General features: G+C 40.8%; 1 protein-coding gene across 1 annotated transcript in view; it reads left to right on the plus strand.

Moving 5' to 3' along the window:
- The window catches only part of LOC124615872 (venom dipeptidyl peptidase 4-like), a 259,563-nt gene that overhangs the window by 206,645 nt on the left and 40,338 nt on the right, over positions 1 to 12,580 (plus strand). Inside the window, exon 10 of the mRNA XM_047144037.1 lies at positions 5,739 to 5,974. Coding sequence (XP_046999993.1) covers positions 5,739 to 5,974 — 236 coding nt within the window. The remainder of the gene's footprint in view (positions 1 to 5,738; positions 5,975 to 12,580) is intronic.

The raw sequence follows: 12,580 nt of genomic DNA on the forward strand, positions 1-12,580 counted from the left end.
GTGGATTATGAGAGCATGTAGAAGGTGTGTGTGTGTAAGGTGTTGTTGGGGTGAGGAGAGAGAAAGACTCAGGATAGAGGTTCTGGAAAGAGCCTATGGATTTCAGTATGGACTGGAAGTTGTGTTGAACTTCTGGGATGAGGTCACTATGGCAGATGTTGTAGGTGGATGTCGGACAGTTGGCAGAGGCTTTCTATCAGTTAGCCACTGCAACTCATAACAACTGTGGTGGACCCTTTGATGATGATTATGTCAGGATCTATTTTCAGGCTGTGTATGGCTGCTCTTTCTTTTAGTGAAAAATTTGTGTATTAAAGAAGGGACCCGGTGGGGTGGGGGGGGGGGGGGGTGGGGGGGGGGGGGGGGGGAGCCGTGTGTATGGTGAGGTCAAGTTGGAAATAAGGAATTCCTGGAAGGTGATCAGTGGGTAGTTAGATGGGAGGGTGAAGGTTCACAGAATTTGTGAATACAGGGTTTGTATAAAAAGTAATGATACCGATTTTTTTGCTGATGCGACTGTACTTCACAGCGCTTGCTCACCCGGGGGGCACAGCATGCCTGTCGCCTGCAGGCTCTTGTCTCGGCAGCATCGTTTGATGAGTGGACACGTCACAAAGTCATCAGTTGTGGCACAACATGTAGCAAATGATCATCAATGTTATGCCATTAAGTTTTGTGTGAAACTAGGAAAATTGGGTACAGAAACATTGGATGTGTGTCGGCAAGTCTATGGCAATGATTGCCTGTCAAAAGCTCAGGTTTTCAGGTGGGTGAAGAGCTTTAAAGGGGGCTGGGGCAGCGTCGAGGATGAGGAACACTCCAGACACCCATCAACTAGTAAAACTGACAAAATCATCGACCGTATGCGCATTTTATTGAACACTGACCATCGGATGAGTGTCAGGATGATAGCAGACGACCTCAGACTGATAAAATGACAGTGTGCATCATCATCACCAAAGAATTGTCGGTGAGGAAGATCTGCACAAAGATGGTCCTGAAGATTTTATCAGATGTGCTAAGGCAAGCACATGTGGATGCCTGCCATACAATCTGCATAGCCTTGAAGCTGATCCAGAATTTTTAGATAACATTATCACCAGAGACAAAACCTGGGTATTTCAGTATGACCAAGAGACAAAGCACATGAGTGCCAAATGGCACACCACAGCATCCCCACATCCAAAAAAGGCTTGCATGACCAAATCGAAGGTGAAAGCCATGCTGTTGTGTTTTTTGACTTCAGGGCCGTGGTTCATCATGAGTTTGTGCTCCGAGGCCAAACTGTTAGTGGGGCTTTTTATTGTAAAGTGCTCAAGGGACTGAAAGCCAGGGTCCACCGCATGAGGCCAGCCATCACTGATGATTGGAAGCTGCATCATGACAACGCACCGAGTCACACCTGCTTCATGGTGGCCAGCTACCGGGTCAAGAAAGGGATTCCAACGATTCCTCACCCCCCCCCCATCCCCCCCCCCCCACCACCCTGCAGTCCCGGTGTGGCCCTGCCAGACTTTTTTTTGTTCCCCGAACTAAAACTTCTCTGAAAGGACACCGTCATGGGACCCTGGAGAAGGTCCAAGTCACCACGGCGAGGCCATCTCAGACTCAGTATTCACGGCGGCATTTTAAACATGGGAATCTTGCATGCAGTGAGTTGTTGACTCTCAAGGATCATACATTGAAGAGTAATAAGTGGTTGTAGCGATATCTACAATAAATTTTGATTCAAAAGCTCAGTTTCATTACTTTTTATACAAACCCTGTATGTGGCAAACTGGACAGCTAACCAGGGTCTGGATGCTATGAGGGGATTGTGGAGGGGTTCACTGTGAGTAGGATGGGTGTTGAGGAATAGTAGTGCCCCAAGGTGGGAGTAGGATGTGAAGAAGTTGGATAATTTATGGAGATGATGTCTGGAATCCTCCTCCAGATGTTAGAATGCAAGGATTTCTACTTTGCAGATGTTGCATATGTAGTAAGGGTTGCACAGTACTAATATCTTGTGGAGTAAGTTGAGTTGGTTCTGGGATGCCTGTGCCATGGAGAAGTGTTTCTGCAGTACCAGGTTGTGCAGTATAGATACCGACAGTATCTCAAAAGGTGAAGGTCATTGTGAGAGGAGGCGTGCACTCCATAGAAGGGGATTTTTATAGTTACACTGTTCTAGGGGGATTCCATGGCTTAAGCATCATTTAAGGAACAGGGAAAGGAATACTTTTCTGAACTGGTGAAGAAAGATGGGGCAGGGTTCATTAGGGAAGGAATGGTGTTAGGAAATTCGAGATGATGTGGGAAATGAGCAAGTGAAAGCATTAGTTGGTTATAAGAGAAACTGAATAATATGGCATGAGTTCAGGGAGTGAAAAAGAGGGAGGAATTGCGCTGGGAGCAATAGTATGGTTTAGTGGTTTGAGGATATTTGATCACATTTCAGTTATCACATGCAGTAAAAAAGAAGGAAAGACATAAAATTCTGGTAGGAGCAATGAGTGAAGAGGGGTGGGCGGATTCAGTAGTTAAATGTAGTGGTCAGCTGTTGGAAGGAGTTATAACTGTGATCTGGTGGACAGACAGTATGTAGAACAGAGTGCTTCGCAGTCGTAATGGCTACGACCAGTGCTATAGGGTGTCATAGAAATCGCACGTGTTCATGGTGGTTGGCAGTGATAAAGCTTGTGCATAACAATGTCAAGTGGGAAACTGTAGGACAAGATGCAGATGGCCAATACAGTAAGGCTAAAGAGGATGTAGATTATAGATAGTAACAAAGGAGGCATGCCTTTTGTGGCACCCTACAGCAACAGTCGCAGCTGCTTCAGTTGCATATTACGCTGTTCTACGTACCACCTGTCCACTGGATCACTGTTATAACACCTTCCAGCAGCTAATCTCTACATTTAACATCAAATATGCCCATCCCTCCTCACACATGGCTCCCATTAGAATTTTATGTCAGTCCATCTTCTTTCCCACGTGTGATGATAACTTACATGCAACAAAATATCCTCATGCCACAAAATTATGCTATTGCTTCCAGCACAATTATCTTCATCCTTTCATTTTCTGAACTCATGCTGTATTATCCAGCTCCCATTATAACTAAATAATGCTTTCATTCACGCATTTCCCATGTCATTTCCCATTTTGTAACACCATGATGGACTCTTGATCCACCTTTCTACACCAGTTCAGAAAAGTATCACTTTCTGTGGCTAAAACACCATACCACATAGTATTCCTTAAATGCTTCCTAAGCCATGGAATTGCAACTCAGTGGCCAAACCATAAAAATCTCCTCCTCTGGACCCCACCCTTCCTTTCACAACAACCTTCACCTTTTCAGATTCCATCAGTTCTCATCCCTCATAAACTTCGTACTGAAACAAATCTTCATGGCACAGGCATCCTAGAACCACCTCTACAACCTAAAAAATATACTAATACTGTGCTATCCTTACTGCACACACAACATCTCCAAAATAGGCCCTCTTGCACTCAGACACCTGGAGGAGATTACAGGCATCACCTCCATAAATTGTCCAATCTGTTGACATCCTACACCCATCTTGGGGAACCAGTATCCATCAACACCCATCCTACTCACAGTGAACCCCCCGGCAACCCCTCCCTCCCCCATAGCCCCCAGCCTCTGGATAGCTGTACTCTTCAATTTACCGCATCCTCCAAAACTCCCTCCCAGAACCCTTCCTACACTCACAGAAAATAAGAAAACTCAAAACATTGTTATTAATCTTCCCACCTAAAACATCTCTTCCACAGACGTTTGAGTTCTGTCCAAAGGCCTCACCTTCAGACCTACACTCAAGTTTAGCCATGCTGGACTTATAAAAGACCTACTCCTCTTCTCCTGATCCCTACAATGCAAATACTTCTTTTCCACCAATCCCTCCACCCAAAGTCAACCTGATCCCAACACTGAACTGTGGCTCTCTCTGTCCATACCACCTTTCAAGTGTGACCTTCCACTTTCCCATCTAACCACAACCAGGTCACCTTCCAGGAATTCCTTACCTCCAACTGACCTCACCATCCTTCCCCAGGACCCTTCCTAAGAACACTAACTTTTCAACAGTAGAAATGACAGTGATACACAACCTGAAAGAAGATCCTAGCATAATCATCCTCTCTGTAGACAAAGGCTCCACTATCCACAACCCTTCACAGCCTTACAACTTCACACCCATCTGCTTCACCTGATCCTTCTCTACCCAACCTGTTACCTTCTTGGACGTTAGCCTCCACCTCTCTGATTGCTCCGTCCACACCTCTGTCTGCATTAAACACACTAATCACCAACAGTTCCTAAATTTCAACTGCTGACATCCCTATCATAGCAAAAAATTCCTCTCCTACCACCTACCCACCTGTGGATGGCATACCTGCAGTGACGAAAACTCACTTTCCCATCATGCTGCAGGCCTCACAAAAGCCTTCACAGACAGGTAATACCTCCCAGTCCTAGTCCACAGAGAGATTTCCCATGCCATATCCTCACTCACCGCCAATCCTCACACCACCCCCAAGAATCAGCTACAAAGGTGTGCCCCACCTCGTCACCCAATATTACTCTGGACTTTTAACAACTGAACAATAAATATCCTTTGCCACAGCTTTGATTTATCTCTAATCTCTCATCCTGCCATGAAATGCGGAACATCTTACCCTAGACCCTTCTGACCCTTCCTAAAGTGATGTGCCATCACCCATGCAACCTACACAATGCCCCAGTCCATCCCTTTGCCACTCCCACTTGCAGCCACTTACCATAGGATCATATCTCTGTGGCAGACCAAGTGCAAGACATTCCAAATCCACCTACCCAGCACCTTCTACCCCATTCCCATCACAGACTTATCCTAGCCTACCAGAGGCTGGGCCACCTGTCAAAGCAACCAAGTCATAAACCAACAGTGCTACAAACACTCCACAGCTTTATGTGTTGGTATTACTAGCAACGAGCTGCTCACTATAATGAATGGCCATCCTCAAATTATTGGCAAGAACAAAGTTGATGAGCTGGTGACACATCATGCAGCTGACCACAACATGCTCGGTTTCAATTGTTACTTCACAACCCAGGCCATCTGGGTCCTTCCCTCCATCACCAGCTTCTCTGAATACAAAGATGTGAGTTATGCATATAGCACATCTTCCACTCCCATAATCATCTTGTCCTCCATCTCAGATGACCTTTCCAACAGTTTTCTCTTCCTCTTCTCTGTCACCCTCTGCCAATTCACATCTGCACAGTGCCGTTAGCATGTACTGCTCCCCACCAGCCCCTACAATAGTGCATTACATGCCTAGCCTGTGTTCCAGCACCCCCTCCCCCCCCATATTTCCAACTGGCAAACCTACTAACTCCCTCCAAGACACTAGCCACCCACCACCAGTCCCTCTCTCTGCCTCTCACCTCCCTCACCTTCTGTCCCATCCACACTACCCCGATCACTAGCAGTCCATATTCCGAAATACAGCATTGGCACTGGCACTGTTAGTCCAGCCAGCACCATGTAGAAGTGAGCGTGTGTTTTTGTTTGTGGGTGGGTGGGTGTTCAAAGGGTAACTCCAAAACAAGCATGTTTTCTTCCTTTTGCACATGCCTTTTGACAACTCAATGCTTCTGCTTTTATGTTATTGATTTTATTGGTTATTTTGTATTAATTATTTGTCACTTACTTTAAGCTGCATTTGAAAGTAGTTTCTTTTTGCAGGTTTACACAACAGACAACAGAAATGCTTGGGTGGATTTTTATCAGTTGCCAATTTTTTCTCCAGATGGTAAAATGATGGTACTGGTTGATGCCCATGAACAAGACAACAATGCTGGACATTTCAGGCATGTCACTCTGGTGCAGATGAAACAGACCCTTCCCATTGCTAAGCCACTGACAGAAGGAACCTACTCAGTTGTTGAAATTGTTGACTGGGACCCATATTTTCACAAAATGTTAGTATCATCACTTTGAACACTATATGCTACTGTGTCTGTACAAATACCATCAATGCTACAACTAACTGAAACATTTATGTACCTTGTTACATATTTTATTCTTGCTTATAAATTACAATTACATCATTTTAACAGCTGTCATAAACATCATTATCCAGTAGCTGGTCTTAATTCTATACATTATTTTTTTGTAACAAAGTGACACTCTAAAGTATGAATGTTGAGATCTTACATTTGATGAGCAAGTCTGTCATTCAAGTATTTTTCGTGGACTGACTCAAATTCTCTTTGCCATTCTATGATTCCCTTTAGATATATGTGAGCTTGGTCACTTCAGTAACTAATAACATTCATGAAATCCTTATTTTGTGGTCATGCACATAGCACCCAAGATTATGTTCTAGCAGACAGGCAGTCTGTTAAAATACCTTGCAGATGTGCTACTCCCATGGAGGGAAAACTGCTACACATACAAGTTCAGAAATTAAGATGGAAACATCAAATCACAATGAGAATTTGTGTCAGTTGGTCAGTCCAGAAGGTCTGCTTGGATAACATAATGTTACAAGTCCTCGTCCTGGCACTAGTTCTCATGTTTATCAACATGGTCACCACAATAAATGAGAAGATATGTAGAATTCTTATTTTGTGTTAAGTGAATAACTTTGTAGTAATAGTTGTAATCCACCTCCAGTTTTTCTTCCTGTCATAAAATACTTTGATTCCAGATGTTACATGCCTCTCCTTCTCACTTTTTCCTTAATTTACTATCAGCTGTCTTAATAGAGTTAAATACACTTAAGACAGAATTATATTTCTCTTCTCTGTTGTCTGCTTGGTATTCATTCACTCACACATTGTGTTGTGTAAATCACATCATGGACAAAAACTTTCAGGAATGTGGAATGGAGATATTGTCTCACATTGAAATAGTCAAAGTAATAATGGCAAAATGAGTTTCTCTCATGTCTAGCCATTTACTACAGCCATCAACAATGATGAGAAACATCACTCCCACAACAGGTCCAGCTTTATCAATGCCTGTAAGATGGTCCTAAACTTTTTGGAGTAGAGTGTGTTTGTCTACAACACTCACTGCAAGATTTGACAAGTTGTTCAATAGCTGCATCAATAGCAAGCCAGTAAATGAAGGCACGAGCAATGTCCTTCATTTTAAAGATTGCTAAATGAGATGCATGTAGATCATTCTGAAGTGATTTCCATAGTGTGCTGGGAATGATGATGATCCAGTGCTGGAACATTAAATGGAAAGCTGCCAGTGTATAATTAACTCCTAGTGGCTTGTATCTAGCATATGCCAAGTTATTTTCTGCCTTCAGCCATTGTACAACCATTGGGTGTCCCATTTGACAAAATACTGACTGACCAAATTTGTCATGGCCTGGTGTTTTCTTGACATGACTGATTGATAGAGAGCTTCTGTGTGTTCAACTAACTTTAAGTTTCCATTTAATGCACAATATTTTGATGAACAACCCAGTTTCCCACTGTTACATGTACTTACTGCCTGAACTCCAACCAGAACATGAACTATTATTGATGATGTGCCTTGTTTGTGACTTCAACTCCCAACACCCACTCTGCTCTTTGATCCTCTTTTGTTTTTCAGAGTTGCACTGATACTCCATGGAACACACATTCTATCAGTGTTTATTAGCTCTAGAGGATGTTATGTCTAGTGAGGTCTTAATACATTGAGTGACAGACTCCAAGCCTTGTTTAAATGGAATCCTCCCTCTTAGTTTGTCAAGTTTTCTAGAATCTTTATTTTGATAGATTCTTCACTTACAGTGTTCCAGAAACTTCAGATTTTCACCATGACACTGGTCTCATTTTATTTCATTTCAAAATCGTATTCAAGTTGGTGCTTGGTGACAGCAGATTTGCTTGGTTGTTTTAGTTGTCCTGCATAAGACATGCCACATTTGCAAGGAATGTGGTACACACCTGGCTCTCTTAGACCTAGAGGGAAGAATTTTATCTTTGAAACAGAGGAAGATATGCCAAGATTCATTTATCTTCTTTATGGTGGTCTGATATCTCAAAAGACCGGTAGATTCCTGTGGAAACATGACATCACAACTAGACAATAAATAGATAATTATGGGTAATGGTTCTGTGAACAACTTCTGTGTTTTATTTTTATTTTATGTTATTATTATTATTATTATTATTGGCACACAAAAGCAACAGTCAGCATTTGCATTGAACTTCATCAGACTGTATTCAGTGTCAGAATAGAAGTGGCAAGGATAATCTGCATAATTTGATATACAGCTATGGCATAAAATGGGTAATGATTTCTCTAGATGTAGAATTTGTGCAAGACAGTTTTACCAACATTTATATCTACATCTACATGATTACTCTGCAATCCACAGTTAAGTGCCCAGCACAGTGTTCACTGAATACCTTCAAGCTATTTCTCTACCATTCCACTCTCAAACAGTATACAGGAAAAACAAACACTTAAACTTTCTGCACGAGCTCTGATTTCTCCTATTTTATGATGATGATAATTTTTTCCTATGTAGTTGGGTGCCAACAAAATATTTTGGCATTTGAAGGAGAAATTAGTGATGGAAATTTCATGTGAAGTTCCTGCCACAACAAAAAATGTCTTTGTTTCAATGATTGCCACCATAATTTGCATATCATATCTGTGGCACTCTCCACTCTCATTACTGTCTTTGTTTCCCATTCATCCAGCATCAAGCTGGATTGGGACATTTATGTTACTGCTCCACTTTCCTCTATCTTTCTGCCATTCTTCATCTATACCCGTTTTGTTCCAGTCCAGATTCCTTTTCCTTGAATTCATTTTATTGAGTCAATCCACCTTTATCTAGGTCTCCCTTTGCTCTCTTTCTCTCAAACTTGATCTGCATTATTTGTTTTGGTAGTCTTCAATCTTCCATTCTCTTTACATGTCCAGTCCATATGAACCTATTACTCTCAGTTCACTCATTCAGAGTTTCTACTCCAGTTTCATTCCTAACATCTTCAGTTCTCTCTGTGTACCTCATTGCCATCCTTAACATACTTTATAGAAATACCATTTCATTGGCTTGGATTCTATTTCCTTCTCTTCTTGTACTATCCAGGACTCGGAAGAACATGTAAGTCTGGGTGTAAATTATGTCTGGTACAGGACTTTTTTACACTTCATTGGCACCTTGCTTCCCCAGACTAAGCCCGTCACACACTGGTAAGATGCATTACTCTGTTGTACCCTTTTTCTAACTTTGCCTCCATTTTGTATTCTCTATTATCATTCTCCCCTATTTCACAATAATAGAAAATGTGCTGCCCTTCTTTGAACTTCTTTGATGCCCTTCATCTGTCCTATCTGATGCGGATCCCACACTACCCAGCAATACTCCAGAAGAGGACATAAAAATGTATTGTAGGCAGTCTCTTCAGTAGACCTGTTGCATCTTCAATGTGTTCTGCTAACAAATTTCTGTCTTTTGTTCACTTTCCCAACAACATTATCTATCTGATCATTTCAGTTTAAGTTATTTGTAATTTTAAGCCTTAAGTATTTAGTTGAATTTGTGGATCATCCGATGACATTACAAGATGGTAAATGACAGCATCACCTGCAAACAATCTTAGAGAAATGCTCAGATTGTCTTCTAAATCATTTATATAGATCAGGAACAGCAGAGGACCTATAACACTTGCTTTAGTAATGCCAAATATCTCTTCTGTTTTACATTATGACTTTCCATCAGTTACTAGAAACTATGAGCCCCCTGACAGGAAAACATGAATCCAATGGCACAACTGAGATGATACTCTGTAGGCATGCAGTTTGATTAGAAGTCCATTTAAGGGATGGTGCTGGAAATCTAAAAATGAAGTATCAGTTTGACATCCACTGTTGTCATTGTTTTTGTTGTCGTTGCTGCTGCTGCTGCTGCTGCTGTGGTCTTCAGCCTGAAGACTGGTCTGATGCAACTGTCCACACTACTCTATCCTGTGCAAACTTCTTTGCCTCTGCAACCTAAATCTTTCTGCTTGCTGTATTTATATCTTGGTCTCCCTTTACAATTTTTACCCGACACACTGCCCTCCAATATTAAATTAGTTATCCCTTGATATCTCAGTATCTGTCCCATCAACTGATACTGTCATCTACTCAGATTGTGCAATAAATTTCTTTTTTCCCCAATTCCATTCAGTACCTCCTAATTAGTTACATAATCTGTCCATCTAATCTTCAGCATTCTTCTGTAGCATCACATTTTAAAAATGTTTGTTCCCTTCTCGTCTAAACTGTTTATCATCCATGTTTCACTTCCAAGCAACACAAATACTTTTCACTCCACACAAATTCTTCCAGAAATGACTTCCTAAAACAAATTTCTCTTCTTCAGAAACTCTATTATTGTCATTACCAGTTTACATTTTATATCCACTCTACTTCAGCCATCATTAGTTACTTTGCTGCCCAAATAACAAAGTTCATCAACTACTTTAAGTGTCTGATTTCCTAATATTATTCCCTCAGTATCACCTGATTTAATTCTTTTTGTTATTATTGGCATTTATTTAAACGTGTAGTGTATGTGTCCTGGATTATTTTCTGATAGTTAATGACATTTACCCAAGTTTATATTATTACTATTGTTATTATTATTGTGTTAACGTTGACAACATCAGTTGTATGTAAATGTGCTCAAAAGTGAAATAAAATATTTGTATTTGTGTTTGTAGTTCGACCACAGTCCATTATCTTTGTTTTACTTTTCTTGTTTTTCATCTTATATCGACCTTTCAAGACACTGTCCATTCCGTTCAACTGCTGTTCCAACTCCTTTGCTGACTCTGACAGAATTACTATGAAATTGGCAAACCTGTAAGTTTTAGTTTCTCCTCACTGAACTTTAATTCCTACTTCATTTTTTGTAACTGCTTGCTATAATGGGTCTCACTCCTTTCTCAACCACTGCTCCCCTTTCATGCCCCTTGACTCCTATAACTACCATCTGGTTTCTGTACAAATTGTAAATAGCCTTTTGCCCCCTGTATTTTACCCCTGCTACCTACAAAATGTAAAATATTGTACTCTAGCCAACATTGTCAAAAGCTTTCTCTATGTCACAAATTCTTAGGCCTCCACATAGACAGTAGGCTCAACTGGGACCACCATGTCCTCGAGACTGTAAAAAGGCTGTCCTCAGCAATTTTTGCCATTAGGACAATCTCACAATTTGGAGACATAACTGTCATGAAGTCCACATACTTTGCATACTTCCACTGCATTATGTGTTATGGCATCATCTTCTGGGGCAATTCACCCTCATCCAAAAAAATCTTCCTCATGCAGAAAAAAGTAGTCTGTATAATGTGCAGAGTACCCCCGAGAACCTCCTGCCGTACGCTCTTTAAAAAACTTGGAATACTTTCCCCAACCTGCCAGTATATTTTTTCCCTAATGAGTTTCTTGGTTGACAATCCTGCCCACTATGAAACCAATGAAAGCTTCCATTATCACAATACAAGAAAGAAGGCTGACCTCCACTTTGAACTAAAAAGTTTAACTTGGGCACAGAAAGGAGTGCATTACTCCGGTGTCAAAATATTTAACTTATTACTGAGCTATAGAAAAAGTCTACGTAGTAACAGTGCATCATTCAAAAACAATCTAAAGACATATTTAATCGAGAAAACGTTTTACTCACTTGATGAATACTTCAACAGAGAAAAGTAGTCTTTGTATGTATTTATATTTACTGTTGTTTGTTTATGTTCTTTTTGTTCCTGTTTGTAACCATATACATACTGTGACAAATAGGCTTTTTCAATGTGATAAACTTTGCATAATGTACTATTCCTACAACTTTATTTTAGTTCATTATTATTTTTGCAAGTCTTATGTGATTTATGTCTAGTTCTGCTCTTGTAAACTAATTGATACCACGGTCTGTGAACATATATTACTCAAGTCGTTCTACATCCTAGTGTCATACGCATAACAGGATCTATGGAATTTGTAGATAAATAAAATAAAAATAAAGTGCATATTAAAAGATAAATAAGAAACATAGCTTTGCTTTTCCTTAACCCATGGGTCAGTATTGCCTTGTGTGTTACTACGTTTCTGCGGAATCCAAAGTGGTCTCCCCCTGAGATTGGCTTCTACTAGTGTTGCCATTCTTCTGTAAAGCACTTGGGTTAGTATTTATTTTTTTGCAACCATAACTTATTGTACTGATAGTTTGGTAATATTCACACCTGTCAGCATGGCTTTCTGTGGAATTGGAGTTACTACATTCTTCTTTATGTCTGGGGGTATTTCACCTGGCTCGTACATCTTGAACACCAGATGTAAAAGTTTTGTCGTAGCTGGCTATCCCAAAGCTATCAGTAGTTCTCACAGAATATTGCCTTCTCCAAGGGCCTTGGTTCGATTTAGGTCTTCAGTGTTCTGTGAAATTCTTATCACGGTATCACATCTCCCATCTCATCTTCATCTACATCCTCTTCCATTTCTGTAATGTTGCTTTCAAGTTCATCTCCCTTGTACAGACCATCTATGTACTCCTTCCAGCCTTCTGCTTTCCCTACTTTTCT

This window comes from Schistocerca americana, chromosome 5 (genome assembly GCF_021461395.2).
Source record: "Schistocerca americana isolate TAMUIC-IGC-003095 chromosome 5, iqSchAmer2.1, whole genome shotgun sequence".
Taxonomy (NCBI): Eukaryota; Metazoa; Arthropoda; class Insecta; order Orthoptera; family Acrididae; genus Schistocerca; species Schistocerca americana.